The sequence below is a fragment of the Lissotriton vulgaris genome, chromosome 10 (assembly GCF_964263255.1).
Source record: "Lissotriton vulgaris chromosome 10, aLisVul1.2, whole genome shotgun sequence".
Lineage (NCBI taxonomy): Eukaryota > Metazoa > Chordata > Amphibia > Caudata > Salamandridae > Lissotriton > Lissotriton vulgaris.
Genome location: NC_141698.1, coordinates 1,141,332,016 through 1,141,359,530, shown reverse-complemented (window position 1 = coordinate 1,141,359,530; position 27,515 = coordinate 1,141,332,016). Strand labels below are relative to the sequence as shown.

At 52.3% G+C, this 27,515-nt stretch overlaps 1 protein-coding gene across 1 annotated transcript; it reads right to left on the bottom strand.

The window, feature by feature from the left end:
* Window positions 1-6,843: 6,843 nt before the first annotated feature.
* LOC147689478 (uncharacterized) lies at window positions 6,844-10,501 on the bottom strand. Its single transcript, XM_086940113.1, has one exon. It carries the CDS (start codon window positions 10,499-10,501, stop codon window positions 9,434-9,436), a length of 1,068 nt encoding a protein of 355 aa, XP_086796239.1. The 3' UTR covers window positions 6,844-9,433.
* Between the last annotated feature and the right edge of the window lie 17,014 nt (window positions 10,502-27,515).

Sequence of the window (27,515 nt, the reverse complement as noted above, 5' to 3'; positions counted from 1 at the left end):
GAGGAGGGTGGTGGTGGTGGTGGTGGTGGTGCGCCCAGTGAGTGGTGCGCGTGAGCCCAGTGAGGTAGGTAGGTGTGTGTGTGCGTATGTGTGTATATATATATATATATATATGCCTGGGGGGGAGGGGGGGGGGGGAGTGTGTGCGCGTGGGAATGTGTCTGCGCATGCGTGACTTTGCCTGTGTGTGATTGAGAGAGCATGTGAATGAGAGGCAGGGGATGTGCACGGCGCCGTGCGCGCCCTCGAGGAGGAATCTGAGACAGCAGAGGCGCGTGCCCGAACGCTATCTCAGATTCCCACGAAACCGCGACAATAGGTCCTTCGCTGACGCTCAACCTAAAAACAAGTCAAAGAGAACACAAGGGTTTGTGGCAGTGGTGGGATAAACCAGGAAGTAGGCCCAGGCTGCGGTGGCTTGTATCCCGTCTTTTTTAATCCACTGGCCTGTCTTCTTGTACCCAGTTTTTTTTAATCCACTGGCCTGTCTTCTTGTACCCAGTTTTTTTTTAATCCACTGGCTTGTCTTCTTGCTACAGTCCACATTAGCAGACATAAACCAGAAGGCCAGATAACAAGATGCGCTGCACCTTGGTTGTTCAGCGTTCATCTCCTAACCAGTAGAAGAACATTAGCTATTCTCTACGTAGCCAATCAATGCTGTTTCACAGAACATTCTCTTGACCAATTACCATATTCTGGTAATGTGTGTACCATCTAGCATCCTAAGGCCAGAAACAAGCATTCAGGCAGAAATTGCTAGCTACAGAAAAGCTTGTCCGGGAAGGCTTTTTCTACACAGCTCTGGGATTCTAGATGACCACCAAGGCAGGCATGAATATATTAGCGTTCACTGCAACTGGTTCTCTTCCCTCCAGCATACCGACTCCCTTGATGGGTTCCAGTGCTAAAGGGCCAGCCCAGCAGGGCTTACACCGAGGGTTTAAAGTAAACATATCTAAGAAGCACGGATGCCACAAAAAGCAGGGGCCTTGTTAGGTCAATAGGCTTGTTCTGCAGTTAATTTCTAAATGTATGCCTGTGTTGATGAAGAGGAATATGTGAGCGTCACTATGTGTAAGGTAACCTACATTTTGCACCATACGTCCTCAGGCACACCCATCTACAAGCATGTGAATCACAGAAGAATTTCAGAGCGCACTATCATCCTGTGAACTAAAAAAACGATTTTTTGTCAAAAGAGGTGCAGGCAAATTGTCAAGCAGTGGGGGATGTGCACACTTGTGTCCTATGAAAAACAATATTCTAGACTACATGCACACTGGCAGAAAACTGTGAAAGACAATGATAGCCAGCTAAAAGCACCCATATTACTACTGTACGAAAAAAATGTAATGTTACCGGCTCCAAAATGGAGGTTGCAGTGTTGTGGACTCTCCCTCACACGTGCAACTAAAGTAATCCACAAGGACTGAATGAAGCAAGGACACAGTAATCAGACACAGAACTGCTAGTATTAGGCTTAGGTAGGGTTAGTGTTGCAAGGAACAGGCAAGTATAAGGGCATCGGGAAAGAGTAAAGAAGTGCAGCAGAACCCGAGATCACTTGGTCCCCTGGCTTCTGATGGTGTGCGTAATTGAACAAACATTATTCAAACTATCGCGGATGGAGGGTAGACGAACCCTGATAATGTTTTAATAATCCTGTATCAAAGATGCAAGTGCTGCAAGACTGACGTGGCCAAATGTATAAAAATGACATTTTCCAAACAAATCTGCTAAGCCATAATTTCAACAATCAGTCCTGAAGAGAAATTCCTCAAAAATAGGAACTTCTGAGCCTAGCAGAAATCCCAGGAAGATCTGAACAAAGTAACGAATAATGGATATGCCTTCACACTGATCACGCACCAGTGAACCCAGAGGAACAGACACAGAGGTGTCCAGGACAACACTCATACAGCCTTGCGCAGCAGGCGACCACTCTGTGAAGACCCTTGCCTCCAGAGGCACTCGATGATTCAAACTCGAGTACATAGCCAGAGATGGTCACCATGTCTAATGGGACCAGGTCAGACAGCTCGTTTTTTTCTTTGCATTGTGAGACTTGTGGCTTCTTCCAGTTATAAACACAAAACTTCAAATACCAGAATGCAGAGAAAAAAAATACTGGGACCAGAAAAGTAACTCGAACTTCACATTTTTGTAAGAGACAGAACGACATGCTTAGCCTTAGAGTTTCACTAGAGTGATTTATTTTAAGAGGCATACTCTCAGATGACGTTAATTAAATATGGTTTTTACAGGCAATCACATGTACAAATAACCCACAGTGGCACATATCCAGATGTGCACAACCCCTCCATCTGGTGTAAAGGCACAGCGCGCTGGAGGGCCCCTCTGGCCAGGTTGGCACTTCGGAGATGCGGGTACTTTTTAAGCCCTCTAGCCACAAACTCCCTCCTACATCCAGAATAGACCCAAGTGAGTTAGAATCACCTCGTTCTCCCAACTAGGCCTAGACTGGTAGAACTAAGGCAGACCGATGCTGCTTACTTCCGTACTGACCCGGCGAGGGGAGGCTCCTGCTGGAGGGGTGCAGAGCCCATGCAAGGTCGATACGAACGCTCTTATGTCCCCACTAACCTGGAGGTCGAACAAATAATTCTTCCTTGGTGGCAAAGTAACAAAAACTAACTGTTTGACTGGTTAAAGAAAACAATCACGGCGCTATCTAATGTGACAAATATGTGTACGTGCACTAACCGTTAACTAGGCAAACATAAGGAAAACACAGCTGTGAGTTGTTGCTAACAGGCTACATTAGCCTGTATTGAAGGGCACTACTGCCACCTAGAGGCAACCGAGCGCACAGCGCACACAGAAAGATGGGTAGAAGGAGAGTCACCGAGTGGACTGCATGCTCTTGGGATGGAGACGGCGGCCATGCTTGGAACTCCTGCGCAGGATGACCCCCCCCCCAGAAAGCAAACACTCAACGGCGGGCACTAACCTGTAATGACAAGGATATAGTGTAAAACTAAAAGAGAGAAGGACCGCAAGGAGACGGGAAAAGAATCAACAGAAGGTACAAACAAGCAGTGAGCGTGCACTCTCCCGAACTTCCGGTCTCGGGATGTGCACGCTCACGGCAGTCGTGGGGCGGGACTTCCGTCTTTTGGAGAAGCCCGCGCCCACTCTCACAAAGTGGATGGCAGCAGAAGTCAGGAGAGGCGGCTGAGGCGGTAAGTGGGGCTTGGCACCTGTGTGTGAGCGTGTGTGTATGCAGTGTGTGTGTGGCGTGCGTGTATGCAGTGTGTGTGCGCGTGTGACTGGAGAGGCATGGCTGACCCTGGCAATCGGCTTCTGGAGATGTGCACGGCTCCGGGAGGCTGGGCATGCGCGTCCACGAGGAGCAATCCGCGCTCGTGCACCAGTTGACCTCCCTTGAGGAGCCACTCGCTGACAATAGGTCGAGAGAGCTCGACCTAACCAGGAGGGAGGGAACTTTTTCCCAATCTTCACCAGATAGTGAAAGATGATCTGTTGTGCGGTTGTACTAATTACCTTTGGTGGAGACAATTCCAATGGGAAGAGGAGTTTTCCAAACCATCTGTGCTGGGTATGTTTTGTTACAATGGGGCACATTTACACGCCTCTATCACCACCATCACTGGGTTTTTTTATTACGTGCCGATGGCATAGCGCCATTTTCAATATTACTTTATTTATGCAGGTTGGAAAAGCTTGGCTTTGGCCCAGGTTTCCTGCCATGGATTCAGCTCTTATACTCCAAACCTCTTACCCAAGTGGCAGTGACTGGGGGCACATCAGCCTTCCTTTCATTGCGGCGGGGTGCGAGGCAGGGCTTTCCTCTTTCCCTCTTAACCTTCGCCCTGGTGTCAGAGCCATTGTGCCCTAGGTGCAGGGCTCGAGTCGGGGTACCACGCGGTTGGACGGCGACCCCCCACTTATTTTACAAGGAGCTCGATAGCTGGAGCAAATGGAGCCACACATTCACTCTTTGGCCTCTCTGGGGCGAGATCGGAGCTCATTCAGAACGCTGCTCACGCGCTGGCTTCTCTGATGCAATCGCATCCAAGGGGTGAACAAGGGTAGGCAATGAGTCTGATGGTGCAAGCCACCTTTCGCATCAGCGTCCCCCCACTTTTTTTTTAGGAATTGTGCCCTGCCTAGGTGAGAACTGACTTTGATCTGAGTTCTGAGATGGACTGCAGAGCGGGAGGACCAGATCCCCCTCTAAGCGGATGATATTCTGTTGTGTGTCGCTGACCCCACCAATTCCCTTAACAGAATTATCCAGATGTTCTCATTATACCAAAGGTACTCCGGCTACACTATCAATTGGAATAAATTACTGAAGTATGTACTTAGCGGAACAGATTCACTATTGCCAGCCAATTGTGAGGCCCAAGTGGTAACAGGTGTGTTTTGAAACGTGGAAATGTTCGTCAGACGTGGTCAGTAGGGGGCATACGTATCAAATACCGTTATTGCGATTCTCATATAGCGATTTTTAGAGAATCACTATTTGAGAATCGCAAAACTGAATGTAATAAAAAATTTGCAAAATATTTTGAGATTCCTTGGCATTCCTTAATTGCGATTAGCAAATTGTGAAACGCAATTAAGGAATACCTTCCTATTCATTCCTATGGGCTAGGAGGCCCATAGGAATGAATGGGAAGACATTCTCAATTTGCGATTCGCAAGTAGAGAATCGCAAATTGGGAATTTCAAGGGTGCCAAAAGGACACCCTGTTGCACCCCTGGAAATGTATGTGTGCACATGTAGTGCATGTGTGTGTGCCACATAACACTATTAAAAATGCAAAAAAGGTGCATTTTTCAAAGAAATCGCAAATTACCACCAACTTGAAGTTGGTGGTAGTTTGCGATTCCTTAAGGCCAAATCGCACATTTTCTGTGTTTCATACATTGCATTTAAGGAATTGCATCTCCCGGAGGGGACGCCGGCATACTGAATGGGTATAGACAGCATGAGGCCTGGAGGGAGGTCATATTAGAGCTATCTTTGGGGACTGGAGGGCCGTGCCATTGCTTAGCCCAACCGCTAACACATTAGTTCTCTGGCACAGTGCACTTCACAATACGGGGTGGAGGGGTAAGATCAAGCAAGCCACCCCACTTGTGGGGCACGGCATAGCTGGGCACCTTAGCTACACAAAGAGGCTTTCACAAATGGGACTTAATTGGTCCATCGAAGGGGGTGCTCTATGGAGGAGGAGGGATGTGAAACCATTCTCAGAATTACAAACAGAGTTCAAGATGGCCTATATGCACATTTCAGGGGTGCAACAGGGTGTCCCTTTGGAACCCTTGCACCCTTGAAATTGTGCACGCAATTTGCAAGTACTTTTTGGGTACTCGCAAATTGTGTGTGCAATTCCCATTCATTCTTATGGGCCTCCAAGCCCATAGGAATGAATGGAAAGATATTCCTTGATTGCGAATCACAATTTGCAATTTGCAATTAAGGAATATTAAGAAATCACAATTATTATTGCGATTCCTACATACATTCCACTTTGCGAGTCCTTAATAGCAATTCGCTAATCGCTATTAAGGACTCGTAAAACTGATTTTACCTACATCTGGCCCCAAGTTCCATAAGGATAGCAACACCTCAGCATTGGACTGTCATCTCTACTCTAAACACAGATCAGCGGTAAGACCCGTACCACCGGGATCACAAAACATCCTCAGTAGCAACGCCCAGGGGCTCACAGAGTCCCGCCCCCCCATAAGCAATCCACTTTTCCCATATATTATTCCATTTATTCGGTAACCTCTTCCACATATTCCACCCTCTCAGCCACCATGCACCAATCTATGTCTCTCTTCCTTTCCCCCAAACTCTGGCTCAATTTCGGTCTCCACATGCAAGCTGTATTTCACTTTGCTTCTATTTGTCCAAATTTGAGCCAGAGCCGGTCCACACAATTAAAGTCTGTTTCGTCCCAAATATTGAGGAGGCACCATTTGGCGGATAGTGCCTGATCACTCCCCACCACCTCATTAAGACAAGCCAGAACTCTCCCCCAGTTGTCATGTAGCAGAGGGCAGCTCTGCAGTATGTGAAAGAACGTACCTTCCTAACCACACTTCCTAGGACACCGAGCGTGATCTGCTTTGCCCATTTTAACCAGGCTAGGACATGCATAGTAGTTGCAATGAAGAATTTTCCATTAAGTTTTCCCTAAGGGCATGAATGTGTGCCACATGGTACTTAGATAAAAGCAGAAAAATGCTTTTTTAAATTAAATCGCAAATTACCACTAACTTGCAGTAGGTGGAAATTTGAGATTCCTTAATGCAATATCGCAATTTGCGATGGCTACTAGCATAGCATTTAGGGAATTGCAATTTGCGATTTTCTAAATGCTTGCGAGTAGGTATTTGTCTTCCTACATTGCACACAGCTGAATTGCGATCCTAAATGCGGATATTCTGCAAATTTCAGCGTTTGCAATTGCAATTTGGCTGTCTACATCTGGACCTTGGTCAATTGATGCTGCTGTTTATCTTTCTGCATTGAAAGGTTTACTGTCTCCACAGATTGCTTAGTCTAACTGTTTAATAAAAACAGCTTTTAAAAATAAAAGAAATACAAATTGTTTGTAGGAAAGGTGATGGTATGACTGTGTATTATAAGTGATAAAGTACACCCTGACGTACATGATTAGGATATAGCAAATCACCTTGGAGTTGCAGAACCTCATAGAGGAACATGGCCTTCGGCTTCATTTCTACATATTGTAGCGGAACTCCTCTGTGACTTGTAATATCCATATAATGTTGAGCAAGGGTGTACTTTATCCTGTCTGCAATAATTTGTTCAAAGGTCATTAAAAGTAACCTAATCATACAAGCAACGAAAGATTTTGAGAGATCAGCTTTATTATTGTTTTCAGCGGGGATGAAAAAAACAACTGGAGTGAATCAGAATATTTACTGGCATTTATATAAAATGTTTGAGTTGGTTTAAGAGGCAACATCATCATTTAGACGCACTTTACAAGATAAACGTGATTGAACAAGAGAAATCTGAGCAAACATTGAGGTCGCTGTAAGCTGCCCAGGAGCGGAACTGAGAATAGTGTGGGTCTGGGAGGGGGTGGGGACAAAGAGGGTCATCTGTTTAGATTGTCAAACGCTTGTTTGTGCTGATTTTGTTATTCCTTGAGCTATGGTTAAATTTTTTTAACTTATATCTAAAACAACCATCAAAGTCCGTGTTCTGATGAATTAATGGGAGCTTCGAGCTAAGTTGCAAAATTAAAGCGTTTTCATGTAAATGTCTGTACAGTGGTGACAGATGTCACGAAGGACAAGCACCCGACACATAATGCATCAGAGTGACGCTTGCAGGACACTTCCTACCTTGAAAAGGATCCTTGTGCAGCTCACGGATTACAACCAGTGGCTCAGGAGGGCTAGTATTCTGCTCCATTTTATATGGCTGGTGTTAGCTCTGGCAGACAGATACATCTATTTGTAGTGATACTAAAGCATTTTACTTGGAAAAAAGTGTACTCTGTCACATCAGAAGGTCACCTCCACCCCGCCCCCATTATTTGAAAAGTTTTATATAGCGCTGACAAACCCGGAGGTATCAGAGCGCTTTACATAAGGAGGGACAGTTACTTCAGGAACGTAGTTACATCAATTCAACAGTTTCAGGAACAAAAATGATGGAGAAATAGGAGTTATAAAGGCATGGGTTAGGTGTGGGGAGAGGAAAAGCCGGCAGGGGAGAGAGAAATTAGGGAAAGTGAGGAGTGAGGGAGGAAAGAGGAGAGGGAGGGGTTGGGAAACGCAACGGGCGACTAGAGAAGAAACAGAGTCAAACGAATGGATGGGTAGGAGACGGCCAAGGGGGGGGGGGGGGGGCAGACAAGCTCCTCAAAAGCTGCGTAGGGTAACTCCATCGGTCATCAGCCAAAGGTTGCTCGGTCGGCAAAGTACAACAAAGGGTAAAGATAACAGCCTCGATGGATCGTCAAAAGTTACAGGGAGGGGGCCAATCACGTTGCAAGGTGAAATGGGTTCCCAGCGAGAATGGGAAAATTCCTAAACCTCCAATTATGTGAGATTCCCTAAACACTGGACTCTCTCAGAGGGTTACCTGAGACTCCAGGGCAGAAAAGCAGGATCTCTCCCCGACAAGGGAGAGGGAGCGCTTTGGCAAGGGGTGCATTGAGGAGGCCAATTAAGGCCTTTCCCCATTATAAGTGAATCCCAAACACTGTGGACTCTCAGAGGGGAATCCGAGACTCCGGGCAAGAATGCGGGATCCCTCCCCAACAAGGGGAGAGGAAGCGCTTTGGCAAGAGGCACATTGAGGAGGCCATAAGGCGCCTACATCCCTAGAGCAGCTAACCTTGAAGGAAGAGGGGAAATAGATCAAAACCCGTTCACCATCAAGGTCTAAAATGAAGAGGCTAGCAGAAAAAGAGCGCAGGCAGAGAAGGAAAACGTGGAAACATTGGGAACAATGCATGCGGAGGGAAGGGGAAGATGTGGCCTGGGGGGAGAGATCCAGCTGCCGTAGTAAGGACCGGCCGGGATAAGCAGGCTCAACAGGGGTTCACTTCTGCAGCATCCAAAAACCAAACGCACAATAGGAGCATCAAAAGTCGATGAGATTGGGGTGAAATGTCCACTTGCTATTTCCATTATGATGGTTTCATTTCATGAGATACATCCTCATGTGTTGTGTTCTGCAAAGCTGGCGGAGGACAGTTTGCTGCTGAGAGGCCCCACCAGCCAGGGCCCACTTACCTTGTGTGTTAAAATGTTATTTCATATTTGGTATCTGTGTTAACAAGTAAGTTGGAGAAGTCTGGAGAAGTGTGGCTCAATGGTTAGAGCGGCAGACCCTGATGCAGAGGTCTGGCCCGGGACCAGGGTTCAATTCCCACCTCGGCGGGTCTTGGGCTCAATTTCCTCGGACCTGATCATTCTCGCCTCGGTGCCTAGTCTAATCATGGGTCCCACTCTGTGACTCTGGGCAATAGCTTGCTTAATCTCCACAACGGCCCCAACAGTGCTGGGATGCCTGGCTTCACCTTGGGGGTGCCCAGGAGTGGGCCCCTCACAGGGAAAAGCCAAGAAGGGTTCCACAGCGGTATGTGTTACAGTGCCAGGACCCCCATGGGTATTAGTGCGCTTTACAAGTACAAATTACGTTTACATTTACATTTGAGACTCTGGCTGGTGAAACCCCAGCTGTGCTGCAATGACAGTGAAACGTTTGTGGGAAGGGAATGAGGCACGGGGGCTGCAACCTGAAAACAGCAGAACACAGTACCTCTGTGCAGCAGCATTAAGAATCCCACTGATCCCGAAGAATACACCAAGTCTGGAATTAGATACAGACGCTGGTCTGACTCGAGGTACAGAAGACACGTATTTACAGACGTATAAATTAGTAATCGGGCCTGACGTCCAAGATGCAGGCACAGACCTCCCTTTTGGGCAGTTTCCATGCTTCATCGTAACAATTCATCACATGCGTCCAGCTGCTCTGTTTCCTCAATAACTTTTCCATCTCTCCCGGGCCCTGAGCCCCGCTGGCGATCTCTTCAGGAGTGTAAAAGATGATCTGGTAACACACTCTGTTCTCCTCTGTGGTGTTGAAGTTCCCCACTGCGCTCACACTCTCCGCGCTGAGGATGGACCTCAGTTTGTCCCTGCCGCCCTGTAGAGCTTTCTTGTCCTTCGGGTTCTTCTTCAGATCGATGTAAATCCCGACTTTTGTCCGTCTGTCGCCGATGGCCAGGTCCACGCGCTGACCCCGCGTGGCAGCGGACGCATCTACTTCCGGGTCAGGCCCGCTCAACCGGCCTGCAGGAGTGTGTGTTTCAGAGACATGAACTTCCGGTGCAGCAGTGTTTCCACTGCCCGTTGGCAGCTGAAGTCGAAGGTACTTGCGCACTTGCACTTCCGGGTCAGCCGCTCTGCGGGGCTGTTTTTCAGCCGCTGTGAACTCTGCCAGGTACGCGCTCCGGATCCGGACTCGGTCCCAGTGCCGGCCCCCCAGCAGGCCCTTCATCTCTTGGAAAAGGCTGAAGCTCAGGGTGGTCTCATCGGCGAAGAAGGCCGCCAGCTTCTCCTCGCGCAGGATCGCCCTCTGCACGATGCCCACCACCTGCCAGTAGTCACTGCCCAACCATGTTGTATCCTGCTTCAGAAGCCTCTGCGCCAGGGCCCCCAGCACGCCGGGGGGCAGCAGGTCGCAGCCACAGGTCTTGGAGAGCTGGCGGGCCACCTCCTGGGGGTCTCTGGAGGCCGCCAAGTTGCCGCTCTCCTGCAATTTATTGACGCACCACTGCAACCCGTCACACACTGGCCCCTCGTCCTCGTCCACGTCCGTGGGCAGGTCGTCCTCCCTCAGGCGCCGCAGCAGCCGCTCGCAGGCCTCCTCCAGGACCCTCCTCACGTACACCCGCGCACCGTGGTCGTGGTCGGGCATCAGGGGGGTCGCTGCAGCCATCCTGGGGGTCCAGCAGTCTTAGTTTGCAGAGAGAGGCGCCTTCAGCTGAGCAGGAAGCCCGAGCAATGCGAGAGCTGCTCTGCCTCAGCAGGCTCTGACCCAGGCTGGGCGTCGCCCTCAGAGGCAGGGCGGGGCAGGTTCATCCAGCCTGTAGCCGGGCCGCTCCCCTGCAGCTTTACAAAAGAAGCAACAGCTCGCGCATTTACGCCAGTTGAAGCTTTTGGCATTCTAAATGACAATGCCTTTTATTTATGTTTTGGTTTTGAAACATGAATAAAAGGCATTGTGATTTACAATGTCAATAGCTGAAACTGGCGTAAATGCGAGAGCTCTTGCATTGCAAATGCTTGTTATAAGGAAGCCAATAAGAAATGTATTGTTCTTCCCAGTGTTTGGGAACACATGCATTCAGCCTTCTCTTGTCTTTACAGACTGGTGGATGTGCTGAACAATTCTTTCCGTAAGCTGTGCTCTTTACTTTGCAGAGGAAAGAAAATCCGGGGATGGACGACTGATAAACCCAGGGTGACACATCAGTTATGGGCCTGCCTTGCCCTGGTTGTGCTTGGGCAGGAAGAGAGTTTTATTCACAATTTTAAGGCGGTTAAATAACTACTGATGCTTCTGCTTTCATTGAATTTCGAAGCCTGGAATTCCCTAATGAGTGGAAAGAACGGCAAGCTAACCGTCTTAATAATGTATATATGACTTTTTTACAAAGCTATGTATTCCAATGACTCACAGCTTCCAAAGACTTTTGTGGGATTCTACAATATACAAATATAAAACCTCCATGTGTAAAACAATGCATCGAGCATTCAACGGAAGGAAAGGTGGGTGGGCGGGGCGGGATGTGTATGCGCCCCATAGGCCTATCCAAATCAGAGCTAGGCCCCTGCGTGCTCTCTCTTCGTCTAGCGCCTAGATGTGTCTGCTCCCCATAGGCCTATCCAAACCAGAGAGAGGCCCCTGCGTGCTCGCTCTTCGTCTAGCGCCTAGATGTGTCTGCTCCTCATAGGCCTATCCAAATCAAAGCGAGGCCCCTGCGTGCTCTCTCTTCGTCTAGCGCCTAGATGTGTCTGCTCCCCATAGGCCTATCCAAATCAAAGCGAGGCCCCTGCGTGCCCTCTCTTCGTCTAGCGCCTAGATGTGTATGCGCCCATAGGCCTATGCAAATCAAAGCGACGCCCCTGCGTGCCCTCTCTTCGTCTAGCGCCTAGATGTGTATGCGCCCATAGGCCTATCCAAATCAGAGCTAGGCCCCTGCGTGCCCTCTCTTCGTCTAGCGCCTAGATGTGTATGCGCCCCATAGGCCTATCCAAACCAGAGCTAGGCCCCTGCGTGCTCGCTCTTCGTCTAGCGCCTAGATGTGTCTGCTCCTCATAGGCCTATCCAAATCAAAGCGAGGCCCCTGCGTGCTCGCTCTTCGTCTAGCGCCTAGATGTGTATGCGCCCCATAGGCCTCTCCAAATCAGAGCTAGGCCCCTGCGTGCTGTCTCTTCATCTAGCGCCTAGATGTGTATGCGCCCCATAGGCCTCTCCAAATCAGAGCTAGGCCCCTGGGTGCCCTCTCTTCGTCTAGTGCCTAGATGTGTATGCGCCCCAGAGGTCTATCCAAATCAGAGCGAGGCCACTGTGTGCTCTCTCTTCGTCTAGCGCCTAGATGTGTCTGCTCCCCAGAGGCCTATCCAAATCAAAGCGAGGCCCCTGCTTGCTCTCTCTTCGTCTAACGCCTAGATGTGTATGCACCTCGTAGGCCTATCCATACCAGAGCTAGGCCCCTGCGTGCCCTCTGTTCGTCTAGCGCCTACATGTGTATGCGCCCCATAGGCCTATCCAAACCAGAGCGAGGCCCCTGCGTGCTCTCTCTTCGTCTAGCGCCTAGATGTGTATGCGCCCCTTAGGCCTATCCAAATCAGAGCGAGGCCCCTGTGTGCTGTCTCTTCGTCTAGCGCCTAGATGTGTATGCGCCCCAGAGGCCTATCCATACCAGAGCTAGGCCCCTGAGTGCCCTCTCTTCGTCTAGCTCAGAGGTCTTCAAACTTTTTGATGCCGAGACCCCCTTGTAAAACTTTTTAGGGGTAAGGACCCCCTTCTGGCAAAAGTTTCTAGAAACTGGTACTCCTCATCATCATCTTTTGACAACCATAAATGCGCCTGTTAGACCTCATCACATCCATCCATCATTCATCCACCCACACTTTCACACATCCATCCATCCTTTCATCCTTCCATCCATCCATCCATCCTTCATCCATCCACACTTTCATCTTTCCATCCATACATCCATCCTTAACCCCTCCACCCTTCCATCCATCCACCCATCATTCATCCACCCACCTTTTCACACATCCATCCATCATTCATCCATGCAACCGTTTATCCATCCATCCATCCATCCATCCACCCTTTCATCCTTTCATCCTCCCATCCTCCCATCCATACATCCATCCTTCATCCATCCACCCTTTCATCCATACAACCATCCACCCACCCATTCATCCATCCATCCATCCATCATTCATCCCCCCACCTTTTCACACATCCACCCATGCATCATTCCTCCATCCATGCAACCTTTTATCCATCCATCCACCCTTTCATCCTTCCATCCATCCACCCTTTCATCCATTCATCCATCCTTCATCCGTCCACCCTTTCATCCTTACATCCATACATCTATCCTTCATCCATCAATCCTTCACCCATCCACCCTTTCATCCTTACATCCATAAATCCATCCTTCATCCACCCACCCCTTCATCCTTCCATCCATCCTTTACCCATCAACCCTTCCATCCATCCACCCATCATTCATCCACCCACCTTTTCACACATCCATCCATGCATCATTCATCCATGCAACCTTTTATCCATCCATACATCCATCCAGCCTTTCATCCATCCATCCACCCATCATTCATCCCCCCACCTTTTCACACATCCATCCATGCATCATTCATCCATGCAACCTTTTATCCATCCATCCATCTACCCTTTCATCCTTCCATCCATCCATCCTTTATACGTCCATCCTTGCATCCATCCATCATTCATCCCCCCACCTTTTCACACATCCATCATTCGTCCATGCAACCTTTTATCCATCCATATATCCATCCACCCTTCCATCCATCCCTCCTTCATCAGTCCACCCTTTCATCCTTCCATCCATCCACCCTTTCATCCATCCATCCACCCTTTCATCCATCCATTCATCCTTCATCCGTCCACCCTTTCATCCTTACATCTATCCTTCATCCATCTATCCTTCACCCATCCACCCTTTCATCCTTCCATCCATCCACCCTTTCATCCATCCATCCACCCACCCTTCCATCCATCCTTTCATCCATCCATCCATCCTTTCATCCATCCATTCATCATTCATCCATCCACCTTTTCACATATCCATCCATCCTTCATCCTTACATCCATCCATCCACCCATCATTCATCCACCCACCTTTTCTGTGCCTCTCTCATGGGGGGAGGGGGGGGGGGGTTCAGTATCTCTCTGCTCTTCTTCCTTCTTTCCTGATCATGAGAGGGCATCTCTGTGCCTCCCTGCTGGGGGCGGGGACGTGTCACGGGACCCACAGCTCCAGGCGCGCAATATGCATTGACCTCAAAGGGCTACACTACAGCCTGCTCCCCCAGCCCCCCTCCGCCCCTCCCCCCCCCCCCACACTTCTCCTCCTCCCCCAGCTCGAACGGCTTCAGGGACACACACACACAGCCCCACCCGAGTACTTGACAGGTCTTTAGAAGACCTTTTACTTGTTAATGAGGCGTTGATCTTTTTCACACCTCGGTGTGAATTAGGCCTCCGCCGTGAACACGCTGAACTGCGTGCTCTGGCAGAATCTGCGACCCCCTTCCAAGGACTCCACGACCCCCCTGGGGGTCGCGCCCCACAGATTGAAGACCTCTGGTCTAGCTCCTAGATGTGTATGCGCCCCATAGGCCTATCCAAACCAGAGCTAGGCCCCTGCGTGCTGTCTCTTCGTCTAGCGCCTAGATGTGTAGGCGCCCCCTAGGCCTATCCAAATCAGAGCTAGGCCCCTGCGTGCCCTCTCTGCGTCTAGCGCCTAGATGTTTATGCGCCCATAGGCCCATCCAAATCAGAGCTAGGCCCCTGCCTGCTGTCTCTTCGTCTAGCGCCTTGATGTGTATGCGCCCCAGAGGCCTATCCAAATCAGAGCGAGGCCCCTGCGTGCTCGCTCTTCGTCTAGCGCCTAGATGTGTCTGCTCCCCATAGGCCTATCCAAATCAAAGAGAGGCCCCTGCGTGCTCGCTCTTCGTCTAGCGCCTAGATGTGTATGCACCCCGTAGGCCTATCCAAACCAGAGCTAGGCCCCTGCGTGCTGTCTCTTCGTCTAGCGCCTAGATGTGTAGGCGCCCCCTAGGCCTATCCAAATCAGAGCTAGGCCCCTGCGTGTCCTCTCTTCGTCTAGCGCCTAGATGTGTATGCGCCCATATGCCTATCCAAATCAGAGCTAGACCCCTGCGTGCGGTCTCTTCGTCTAGCGCCTAGATGTGTATGCGCCCCCTAGGCCTATCCAAACCAGAGCTAGGCCCCTGCGTGCTGTCTCTTCGTCTAGCGCCTAGATGTGTAGGCGCTCCCTAGGCCTATCCAAATCAGAGCTAGGCCCCTGCGTGCCCTCTCTTCGTCTAGCGCCTAGATGTGTATGCGCCCATAGGCCTATCCAGATCAGAGCTAGGCCCTTGCGTACCCTCTCTTCGTCTAGCGCGTAGATGTGTATGCGCCCCGTAGTCCTATCCAAACCAGAGCTAGGCCCCTGCGTGCTGTCTCTTCGTCTAGCGCCTAGATGTGTATGCGCCCCAGAGGCCTATCCAAATCAGAGCGAGGCCCCTGCGTGCTCGCTCTTCGTCTAGTGCCTAGATGAGTAGGCGCCCCCTAGGCCTATCCAAATCAGAGCTAGGCCCCTGCGTGCCCTCTCTTTGTCTAGCGCCTAGATGTGTATGCGCCCATAGGCGTATCCAAATCAGAGCTAGGCCCCTGCGTGCTGTCTCTTCGTCTAGCGCCTAGATGTGTATGCGCCCCAGAGGCCTATCCAAATCAGAGCGAGGCCCCTGCGTGCTCGCTCTTCGTCTAGCGCCTAAATGTGTCGGCTCCCCCTAGGCATATCCAAATCAGAGCTAGGCCCCTGCGTGCCCTCTCTTCGTCTAGTGCCTAGATGTGTATGCTCCCCCTAGGCCTATCCAAACCAGAGCGAGGCCTCTGCGTGCGGTCTCTTCGTCTAGCGCCTAGATGTGTATGCGCCCCTTAGGCCTATCCAAATCAGAGCTAGGCCCCTGCGTGCTGTCTCTTCGTCTAGCGCCTAGAAGTGTATGCGCCCATAGGCCTATCCAAACCAGAGCTAGGCCCCTGCTTGATGTCTTTTCGTCTAGCGCCTAGATGTGTAGGCGCCCCCTAGGCCTATCCAAATCAGAGCTAGGCCCCTGCGTGCCCTCTCTGCGTCTAGCGCCTAGATGTGTATGCGCCCATAGGCCTATCCAAATCAGAGCTAGGCCCCTGCCTGCTGTCTCTTCGTCTAGCGCCTAGATGTGTATGCACCCCGTAGGCCTATCCAAACCAGAGCTAGGCCCCTGCGTGCGGTCTCTTCGTCTAGCGCCTAGATGTGTATGCGCCCCCTAGGCCTATCCAAACCAGAGCTAGGCCCCTGCGTGCTGTCTCTTCGCCTAGCGCCTAGATGTGTAGGCGCCCCCTAGGCCTATCCAAATCAGAGCTAGGCCCCTGCGTGCCCTCTCTTCGTCTAGCGCCTAGATGTGTATGCGCCCATAGGCCTATCCAAATCAGAGCTAGGCCCCTGCGTGCGGTCTCTTCGTCTAGCGCCTAGATGTGTATGCGCCCCCTAGGCCTATCCAAACCAGAGCTAGGCCCCTGCGTGCTGTCTCTTCGTCTAGCGCCTAGATGTGTAGGCGCTCCCTAGGCCTATCCAAATCAGAGCTAGGCCCCTGCGTGCCCTCTCTTCGTCTAGCGCCTAGATGTGTATGCGCCCATAGGCCTATCCAGATCAGAGCTAGGCCCCTGCGTACCCTCTCTTCGCCTAGCGCGTAGATGTGTATGCGCCCCGTAGTCCTATCCAAACCAGAGCTAGGCCCCTGCGTGCTGTCTCTTCGTCTAGCGCCTAGATGTGTATGCGCCCAGAGGCCTATCCAAATCAGAGCGAGGCCCCTGCGTGCTCGCTCTTTGTCTAGTGCCTAGATGAGTAGGCGCCCCCTAGGCCTATCCAAATCAGAGCTAGGCCCCTGCGTGCCCTCTCTTTGTCTAGCGCCTAGATGTGTATGCGCCCATAGGCCTATCCAAATCAGAGCTAGGCCCCTGCGTGCTGTCTCTTCGTCTAGCGCCTAGATGTGTATGCGCCCCAGAGGCCTATCCAAATCAGAGCGAGGCCCCTGCGTGCTCGCTCTTCGTCTAGCGCCTAGATGTGTCTGCTCCCCCTAGGCCTATCCAAATCAGAGCTAGGCCCCTGCGTGCCCTCTCTTCGTCTAGCGCCTAGATGTGTAGGCTCCCCCTAGGCCTATCCAAACTAGAGCGAGGCCCCTGCGTGCGGTCTCTTCGTCTAGCGCCTAGATGTGTATGCGCCCCTTAGGCCTATCCAAATCAGAGCTAGGCCCTTGCGTGCTGTCTCTTCGTCTAGCGCCTAGATGTGTATGCGCCCATAGGCCTATCCAAATCAGAGCTAGGCCCCTGCATGCTGTCTCTTCGTCTAGCGCCTAGATGTGTCTGCTCCCCATAGGCCTATCCAAACCAGAGCTAGGCCCCTGCGTGCTGTCTCTTCGTCTAGCGCCTAGATGTGTAGGCGCTCCCTAGGCCTATCCAAATCAGAGCTAGGCCCCTGCGTGCCCTCTCTTCGTCTAGCGCCTAGATGTGTATGCGCCCATAGGCCTATCCAGATCAGAGCTAGGCCCCTGCGTACCCTCTCTTCGCCTAGCGCGTAGATGTGTATGCGCCCCGTAGTCCTATCCAAACCAGAGCTAGGCCCCTGCGTGCTGTCTCTTCGTCTAGCGCCTAGATGTGTATGCGCCCAGAGGCCTATCCAAATCAGAGCGAGGCCCCTGCGTGCTCGCTCTTCGTCTAGTGCCTAGATGAGTAGGCGCCCCCTAGGCCTATCCAAATCAGAGCTAGGCCCCTGCGTGCCCTCTCTTTGTCTAGCGCCTAGATGTGTATGCGCCCATAGGCCTATCCAAATCAGAGCTAGGCCCCTGCGTGCTGTCTCTTCGTCTAGCGCCTAGATGTGTATGCGCCCCAGAGGCCTATCCAAATCAGAGCGAGGACCCTGCGTGCTCGCTCTTCGTCTAGCGCCTAGATGTGTCTGCTCCCCCTAGGCCTATCCAAATCAGAGCTAGGCCCCTGCGTGCCCTCTCTTCGTCTAGCGCCTAGATGTGTATGCTCCCCCTAGGCCTATCCAAACTAGAGCGAGGCCCCTGCGTGCGGTCTCTTCGTCTAGCGCCTAGATGTGTATGCGCCCCTTAGGCCTATCCAAATCAGAGCTAGGCCCTTGCGTGCTGTCTCTTCGTCTAGCGCCTAGATGTGTATGCGCCCATAGGCCTATCCAAATCAGAGCTAGGCCCCTGCGTGCTGTCTCTTCGTCTAGCGCCTAGATGTGTCTGCTCCCCATAGGCCTATCCAAACCAGAGCTAGGCCCCTGCGTGCTCGCTCTTCGTCTAGCGCCTAGATGTGTGAAACAAACCTCTGGTGTTCTAAAGCGGGTACTCCGCAGTTTTGCTCATTGCCGTTCCCCACCTTCAGATGCCCACTGCAGCGGTTTCTGAGTCTCTGCCCAGAGAGTCTGAAAGTGTCTGCCCCGTTACATACCGGGCACAGTGCCAGAACTGGGGCAGTGCCTTGAGGCCTGGCATGCTTCCCACCTGCATGTGTGCACATGGTCTGCAGGTGAATCCCGCCCTTGTAAGGATGGCGCCAGTCTGTGCTCCCCTATAGTGCCTGGCGCCGCAACACCTGTGCTCCCCCCTCACCCTGCCCCCAGATGTGGAGGAACGCCCAATGCACTGGAACCGGCCAGGCTCCATTCTTCTTAATTTGCAATCCCCCTCCCGGGAAGCCTGGCTGGTCCCCCCCACCTCCCGCATTAACCTTGTAATTAGACCCCTAACTGCCCTGTCTTAAGCTGGAAGATGAGGGTCCCTATGCCCCTCCCTTCTCCTCCTCAAACCAGCTTGCCCCCTTCAATGGCGTCATCCCCGGACCCGAGCCTTTTACCCAGACGTCCCTGTTCCCCCCCGCTGTCCATTGCTTGGCCCACAGGTGGTACCTTGGCTGAGCCTCGGGTGCAGCCCCACCCAGCTGTACCCGCCCCCCACCTCAATCAATCAATCAATCAAAGCATTTATATAGCGCGCTACTCACCCAGAGGGTCTCAAGGCGCTGGGGGAGGGGGTCAGCTACTGCTCGAACAGCCAGGTCTTGAGTTGCTTCCTGAAGGCGAGGTGGCCCTGGGTCAGGCGGAGGTGAGTCGGGAGGGAGTTCCATGTCTTGGCGGCGAGGTAGGAGAAGGACCGTCCCCCTGTGGTGGCTCTTCGGATGCGGGGGACGGCGGCGAGGGCAAGGCCGGTCGATCGAGGCTGGCGTTTAGGAGCGTAGAAGTTGAGGCGGCTGTTGAGGTATCCTGGGCCTTCGTTGTGTAGGGCTTTGTGTGCGTGGGTGAGGAGTCGGAAGGTGATTCTCTTGTTGACCGGGAGCCAGTGCAGGTCTCTCAGGTGTCCGGAGATGTGGCTGCGACGGGGGATATCCAGGATGAGTCGTGCTGAGGCGTTCTGGATCCTCTGGAGTCTCTTCTGGAGTTTGGCGGTGGTTCCGGCGTAGAGGGAGTTGCTGTAGTCCAGCCGGCTGGTGACGAGGGCCTGGGTGACCGTCTTCCTGGTCTCGGTGGGGATCCACCGGAAGATCTTACGTAGCATGCGCATGATGTTGAAGCACGACGAGGAGACGGCGTTGACTTGTCTGGTCATGGAGAGGGAGGAGTCCAGGATGAAGCCCAGGTTGCGTGCGTTGTCTGTTGGGGCCACCAGGAGCTGTCCCAGGCGGAGGGTGAGGATCCCAGGATGAGGACTTCCGTTTTGTCCGAGTTCAGTTTCAGGCGGCTGTTCTTCATCCATTCGGCTACCTCTTTCATCCCTTCGTGAAGGTTGGCTCTGGCGGTGGCGGGGTCGTTGGTGAGGGAGAGAATCAGCTGGGTGTCGTCGGCGTAGGAGATGATGTTGAGGTTGTGCTGGCGTGCGATGTCTGCGAGGGGGCTCATGTAGACGTTGAAGAGGGTTGGGCTGAGCGAGGAGCCTTGAGGAACGCCGCAGATGACTTCGGTAGCTTCAGATCTGAACGGGGGGAGGCGGACTCTCTGTGTCCTTCCGGCGAGGAAGGAGATGATCCACTCCAGTGCCTTCTCCTGGATTCCGACATTGTTGAGTCGCTGCACTAGCGTACGGTGGCAGACAGTGTCGAAGGCCGCGGAGAGGTCTAGGAGGATGAGGGCTGCTGTTTCTCCGTTGTCGAGCAGTGCTCGGATGTCATCGGTGGCTGCGATCAGGGCGGTCTCGGTGCTGTGGTTGGCCCGGAAGCCAGACTGCGAGAGGTCGAGGGATCCGTTCGTCTCGAGGAAGGCGTCCAGCTGCTTGTTGACGGTCTTCTCGATGACTTTAGCAGGAAACGGGAGCAGCGAGATGGGGCGGTAGTTCTTGAGGTCGGTGGGGTCGGCTGATGGCTTCTTTAGTAGAGCGCTGAGTTCGGCGTGCTTCCAGCTCTCCGGGAAGGTAGCGGTGTCGAAGGAGGTGTTGATGATGTCCCGCAGGTGGGGTGCGATGACAGCGTCGGCCTTGTTGAAGACGTGGTGGGGGCAGGGGTCGGTAGGAGATCCGGAGTGGATGGAGTTCATCGTGCGGACGGTGTCTTCGGTGCTGATCGGGGTCCAGGCGCGGAGGGTGGTGGTGGGGGGCGGTGGTTCGGTCGTGGCGTGCGTTGGTTGAGTGCTGAAGCTGTTGTGTATGTCCGCGATCTTGTTGTGGAAGTAGGAGGCAAGGGAGTTGCAGAGGTCTTGCGAAGGGGTGATGTCGTTGTTTCCAGCGTTGGGGTTGGAGAGCTCGTTAACAATGTTGAAGAGTTCCTTGCTGTTGTGTGCGTTGTTGTCCAGTCGTTCCTTGAATGCGGTTTTCTTGGTGGCGCGGATGAGTTGGTGGTGTTTTCGAGTGGCGAGCTTGAGGGCAGTCATGTTGTCCGGTGTTGGATCTCTGCACCATGTTCTCTCGGGGGTTAAGCAGTTCTTCTTGGAGCTCTTGAGTTCAACGGTGAACCATGGGGCTTTCTTGCTACCGGGTCTGCTAGGCGGGGTCTTCAGAGGGGCGAGGTCGTCTGCGCAGTTGCTGATCCACTTCGCGAGGTTGGTGGCTGCCTGGCTTGGGTTCGTTGCGCTGGTGGGAGGGTTCATGCTCAGGGAGGTCGCGAGCTGTTCGGCTGTGATCTTGTTCCAGCTTCTGCGTGCGACCTGTTGCTGGTGGTGGTGGATCGGGGTCCTTCTGAAGCTGAAGTGGACGCAGCTGTGGTCCGTCCAGTGGAGTCTGGTGGCGTGGCTGAAGGTGATGTCCTTGCTCAATGAGAAGACCGGGTCAAGTGTGTTTCCGGCGTAGTGGGTGGGGGTGGTGACCAGCTGCTTGAATCCCAGGTTTGCGAGGGTGTCCAGCAGGGTGGTGGTGTTGCGGTCGTTGTTGTTCTCCAGGTGGAAGTTGAGGTCCCAGAGGAGGATGTAGTCAGCGGAGAGGAGGGCGTGCGGGCTGATGAAGTCTGCGATGTCTTCGCTGAATTGTGTGCGTGGTCCCGGGGGTCTGTAGATGAGGGTGCCTCTGAGGGTGGTCTTGGGGTTGATGTGGACCTGGAAGTGCAGGTGTTCGGCGGGTGTGAGGGTGTCTTCGGTGTTGGTTGTGATGCGGATGGTGTTCCTGTGGATGATGGCGATGCCTCCTCCGGTCTGGTTGATGCGGTCCCTCCGGATGATCTTGTAGCCGTCTGGGATGGCGATGGCGATGTCGGGCGCTGAAGAGGCGTTCATCCAGGTTTCCGTGAGGAAGGCGACGTCTGGTGAAGTTGTGTCGAGCAGGTTCCAGAGCTCGACAGCGTGTCTGTGGACGGAGCGGGTGTTGAGCAGGATGCATTTCAGGTGGCTGCTGCTGTTGCTCGTCATGGTCTTGGTTGGTGCTGGAGTAGTGTTGGTCCGGATGCAGGTGAACTTGCAGGCGTTGCAGCAGAAGGGCCCGTGGGTGCGTCTCGGGGTGGCTCGGTAGCATCCTGGGATTGGGCCGGTGTTGAGTGGGTTGAGGGTGGCGGCATCGTACGTCAGGCGGGTGGGCTGGGGACTGCGGGGGCCAGGGGTCCTGGCACTGGGCGCGGTTCAGGCGCGGACGGGCACAGGCGGGCTTACATTTGGCGCGCCTTCGGCGCACAATCGGCACGCCCGCTGCGCGTGACCGCTGCGCGTACGCACGGTCGCCATTTATGGCGAAGTGCAGGGAGGGCGGAGCAGCTGGGAGGCGGGAGCGCTGAGGAAGGGGGCGTGTCAGTACTTGCGGCGGGAAGCGGGAGGCGGGGAGCAGGCGCGAAGGGGACAGCAGCACAAGGGGGGGGGCAGAGAGGCAAACACAGGCAGACAGGAATGTAAATACAGAAATGAAATTACAGAGCAACTTAAATTAAAGCAAAAATACAATTACACCACAGTCTAACGGAAGGAGCGCAATGCAGGGATGCGGGTACGAAGATCGGCGGCGGGGGGGCGTGGCCCAAAGGCGGGAGGCTCAGCGAGGCTGAGAGAGCGGCAGGCGGGGGCACACGCGACAGCTGGTGGCCGTGCGGCGCGGGGGTGTCCTATTAATAGGTCACACTCACCTGCGTCGCACGGTCGCCATTTATGGCCAAGTGCAGGGAGGGCGGAGCAGCTGGGAGGCGGGAGCGGGGAGGAAGGGGGCGTGTCAGTACTTCCGGCGGCGGGAAGCGGGAGGCGGGGTGCAGGCGCGAAGGGGACAGCAGCACAAGGGGGGGGACAGAGAGGCAAACACAGGCAGACTGGAATGTAAATACAGAAATGAAATTACAGAGCAACTTAAATTAAAGCAAAAATACAATTACACCACAGTCTAACGGAAGGAGCGCAATGCAGGGATGCGGGTACGAAGATCGGCGGCGGGGGGGCGTGGCCCGAAGGCGGGAGGCTCAGCGAGGCTGAGAGAGCGGCAGGCGGGGGCACACGCGACAGCTGGTGGCCGTGCGGCGCGGGGGTGTCCTATGAATAGGTCACACTCACCTGCGTCGCACGGTCGCCATTTATGGCCAAGTGCAGGGAGGGCGGAGCATCTGGGAGGCGGGAGCGGGGAGGAAGGGGGCGTGTCAGTACTTCCGGCGGCGGGAAGCGGGAGGCGGGGAGCAGGCGGAGGAGCATAAGCACCTATGCTTATGTGCTGTTTCTTATGCCTCTCTAGCCTCCCGGGACTCATCATCATCCACGAGTGTCCTTACTGGGCCTGCCCCCTCCTTTTCAGAAGGTGTCCGTCCACTCTGCCACACCTGCACAAACTCCCTTCGCCCCCCTCCCCCCCCCCCCCCCCCCCCCCCCCACCACGAGCACTTCTCCCTGTATTGCGCCCCTTTCATCCCTCCCCAGGCCACCGAAGGCCCCGCGGGTATTGGCAACAAACTGAAACATATTTAACTGGCCTTGGAAGGATGAAAGGCTGACTGGGCCCCGCACCGCTTCCAAGGCACCAGCGGCTCCTTGGATCCTCTCAGCCCGAGAGCACTCACTTCGAGGGCAGAGGACGGAAAACCTCCCCCCCCTCCCACCGGCCTGTCCCCTCTTGTACCCCCCCCCCCTGGTGGCACTGTGTGCCCTCCATGCGTGCCCTCAGCCCCAGCGGCCATCAGCATCCCCTCCCGGCTGCCCCATGCATCTCTTCCTACCCCCTCTCCCTGCTTAACGGCACTTCACCCCTCCCAAGACCCACTGTGTACCCTCCTCCCCCCTCACACTCTGTGTGACCTTACACTCTTCCCTGTAACATTCCCAGGAGACAGAGGGTGCTGACACCCCAGCCCCCAGGGGTGGAGGGGCGAGCCAAGGGGCATTGCCTCTGCGTCTGCGCCCTATCATGGACATGGCTGCCAAGAGGAACCACAACAAGCATTTGCAATGCAATAGGTCTCACATTAATTAAGTTTGAGCCATTGCGAAATATTGCAAAATCAATTGCAACAAAAGTTTATAAATTGTATGCCAAAAAAAAAATGTGTATTTATTTTTGGAGCAATGGTGACATGCTGCACTTTAGATGAATATGCTGAAAAGTAAAGTGCGCCATACTGCGATTGCTACGATACTTAATTGTGGGTGCGTTAATAATTGATGTGTGCACTGATGGCTGGTGGTGTGTGTGCCTGTAGAAATTGTGCCCTGATGGCTGGTGGTGTGTGTGCCTGGTGAAAGCGTGCACTGCCGGCTGGTGGTGTGTGTGCCTGGTGAAAGCGTGCACTGCCGGCTGGTGGTGTGTGTGTGCCTGGTGAAAGGGTGCACCGATGGCTGGTGGTGTGTGTGTTGAAAAAATGAAGCGAAACCGCTTGTCCTCTGCGCACTGTTGCGTATCCCAATGGATATTTTCACAATATTTAGATTGATATCAACATGCAAAATTATATGAATAACTCTTAGACTTTAGAGATTGTAGTCAGTATATATATTTTTTTCAGTATATATATTTTTACTGTCATTATGACAATTGTGCAACACAAGATTCAATTCATGTCCGCTAAATACAATGAGTTCATTGTGGAAGAAAGATTTTTTTGATGTTTACATCACATCAATTTATGCATTTAAATCTCACAAGTTTGCCCTGCCCAATGCATTTCGGGCCCAATGGCCCTTCGTTAGGGGCAATGCATTTCGGGCCCCATGGCCCTTCGTCAGGGGCAATGCATTTCGGGCCCCATGGCCTTTCGTCATGGGCGGTACCTGGAAAGACACAAATAATGATTCGTTTTACTCTATTGTAAAATCTTCAACTGCAAAGTTCATAGTCAACCACAGGTGTCAATTCAAATTGATGTCTTATAAGAAAATAACTATGATAACAATACTCATGTTTGGCCTGAAACATATAAAGAAACAAACTGCACAAATTCGAACTGTTACACTTACTTTAACATTAGTGACAATAATGACGCTTAGTGTCTGAAACCAAAGTGAGATGTTCCAATGTGGGGAATCTGGCAGGTCAATGTGCTGTGGAAAAAATGACATTTGTGTTATTGATCAGTGTGTCCTGAAAAAGAGACAGCAGTAACAAGAACCAAAGCATATGCGCTTACATATCAGCTTGATCGATAGATACTGTGGTACGTTGAGTCCAATGAAACCCGGATAGCTGGAGTGCTTGCTAGTTCAAAGGTGTGCGGAATAACCTGGAACAATCACACGAAAAAACGGGCATTATCCTCGGAGTAGAAATTGAAGACTCTGCATCGCTTACTAAAATAATCCATGCCGACTAAATACTGGGACCAAACATAAAGTAGACATTCAACTTTCAAACAAAAAGTTGTTGTATGCCGGAAGCTGACCTGCTCAATCTGAAACTGCGTGGTGTGTTTTCCCGTGTTTAAATGCAAAAAGGTGAGCCAAGTTCTGCGCGATACCCTACTGAAAGAATAAACGCGTTACTAAGCCGCCCTATTAATCTGCCAACAAACGCGAGGGCCGTCTGCACAAATAAATACCTTAAAGCAGCATACAGCGGTATCGAGGCAATCCTGTTCCGACTTTCTGTGACGAACACCCGGTAATTCTACTAGTGCGGATTCAACGATCGGCGTGACGGCCTCGTTAAATGACATGAATGAACAGTGAAAATAGAAAACGGACAGAGCCGTAACTAGGATAGGAAGAAAATGTGAAAATGGGCGCCATGTCAGAATGGAGTAATGTTCGGTTGAAATGTTGGGAAAGTAAGAGGTGCAGTGATAAATATCTATGTGTCATGTACGTGACAACTATGAAAACACATGATTGCATATGAAAAATATGTAACAACAAATTATAAACAATCAAAAGCAATTTATATGACTAAAATTTTTATGAAGTCCAAATAACGACGCAGTTATACTTCAGTCCTGTAGCGTGCACAAATAGTGCAGAAATCCCAAATAACACGTTAGCAAAGTTTTGGTGAGGTTTTTTTCTGGTGTGGGAATGACAACTTCGAGAATCTGGAATCTAATCTGAGCTATTGTGTGTCTGTGGTGGTCCCAATGTACCGCCAAACTACTGTTGATGTTCTTGTTCCGGATGGTGCTCTTATGCTCGGATATGCGAGTCTTTATTTTTCTTTCTGTTTTGCCCACATACAACAATCCGCAGGGGCACTTGATGGCATATATAACGTTCATGGTGTTGCAATACCAGCGGTCCATAAAATCTTTCTTCATATGAAACCGGAATAACATTGGTTTTATGGGCATTCTTAGACCTCTTGGAATTCTCTTCGCGCGGTGGTACTGCACAAGTGTGGACGCATGCAGGCGCTGATTTAACTGCCTTTTAGTTAAAAACTCCAATTGTTTTAATTGTTATGGCAAACTACTCCCTTGCACGTTGAAGGACCTGATGTCATGAATAAGAGAATACATTTCTGTTGCTTGTTCGTTAGTGTAGGCTAGAGTACTAGCTCGATTTTCAGTGAGACCAGTGATAGCATCAAACGGCATTTTTAGGACGATGGGTGCTCACTCCCTGTGGACAGGGTACAAAACAATAGTTAATGATGGGAGAGGCACACCTGATTAATCACCAAAAGAAATTCAATATTCTACTTTTCATCAAACATGCGTGCTTGCCTGGTGGAAGAGTGCACTGACGGCTGGTGGTGTTTGTGCCCGGTGAAAGAGTGCACTGACGGCTGATGGTGTGTGCCTGGTGAAAGGGTGCAATGACGGCTGGTGGTGTCTTTGTCTGGTGAAAGGGTGCACTAACGGCTGGTGGTGTGTGTGTACCTGTTGAAAGCATGCACTGACGGCTGGTGGTGTGTGCCTGGTGAAAGCGTGCACTGACAGCTGATGGTGTGTGCCTGGTGGAAGTGTGCACTGACGGCTGGTGGTGTGTGTGCCTGGTGGGAAAGCGTGCACTGACATGTTTAAAAGTAAAGTGCGCCATACTGCGATTGCTACAGTACTTATTTGTGGATGCGTTAACAATTGATGTGTGCACTGATGGCTGGCGGTATGTGTGCCTGGTGGAAGTGTGCACTGCAGGCTGGTGATGTGTGAGCCAGGTGGAAGCGTGCACTGATGGCTGCTGGTGTCTTTGTCTGGTGAAAGCGTGCACTGACGGCTGGTGGTGTGTGTGCCTGGTGAAAGCATGCAATGACGGCTGGTGGTGTCTTTGTCTGGTGAAAGCGTGCACTGACGGATGGTGGTGTGTGTGTACCTGGTGAAAGCGTGCACTGACGGCTGGTGGTGTCTGTGTCTGGTGAAAGCATGCACTGACGGCTGGTGGTGTGTGTGTGTACCTGGTGAAAGCGTGCACTGACGGCTGGTGGTGTGTGCCTGGTTGAAGTGAGCACTGACGGCTGGTGGTGTTTGCGCCCGGTGAAAGCGTGCACTGACGACTGATGGTGTGTGACTGGTGGAAGTGTGCACTGACGGCTGGTGGTGTCTGTGCCTGGTGAAAGTGTAGACTGATGGGTGGTGGTGTGTGTGTACCTGTGGAAAGCGTGCACTGACGGCTGGAGGTGTGTGTGCCCGGTGAAAGCGTGCACTGACGGCTAATGGTGTGTGCCTGGTGAAAGCGTGCAATGACGGCTGGTGGTGTCTTTGTCTGGTGAAAGGGTGCACTAACGGCTGGTGGTGTGTGTGTACCTGTTGAAAGCGTGCACTGACGGCTGGTGGTGTGTGCCTGGTGAAAGCGTGCACTGACAGCTGATGGTGTGTGCCTGGT

Bases quoted from the DNA above. Each gene is read 5' to 3' on its own strand.
- LOC147689478 (XM_086940113.1), bottom strand. From the start codon at position 10,501: ATGGCTGCAGCGACCCCCCTGATGCCCGACCACGACCACGGTGCGCGG.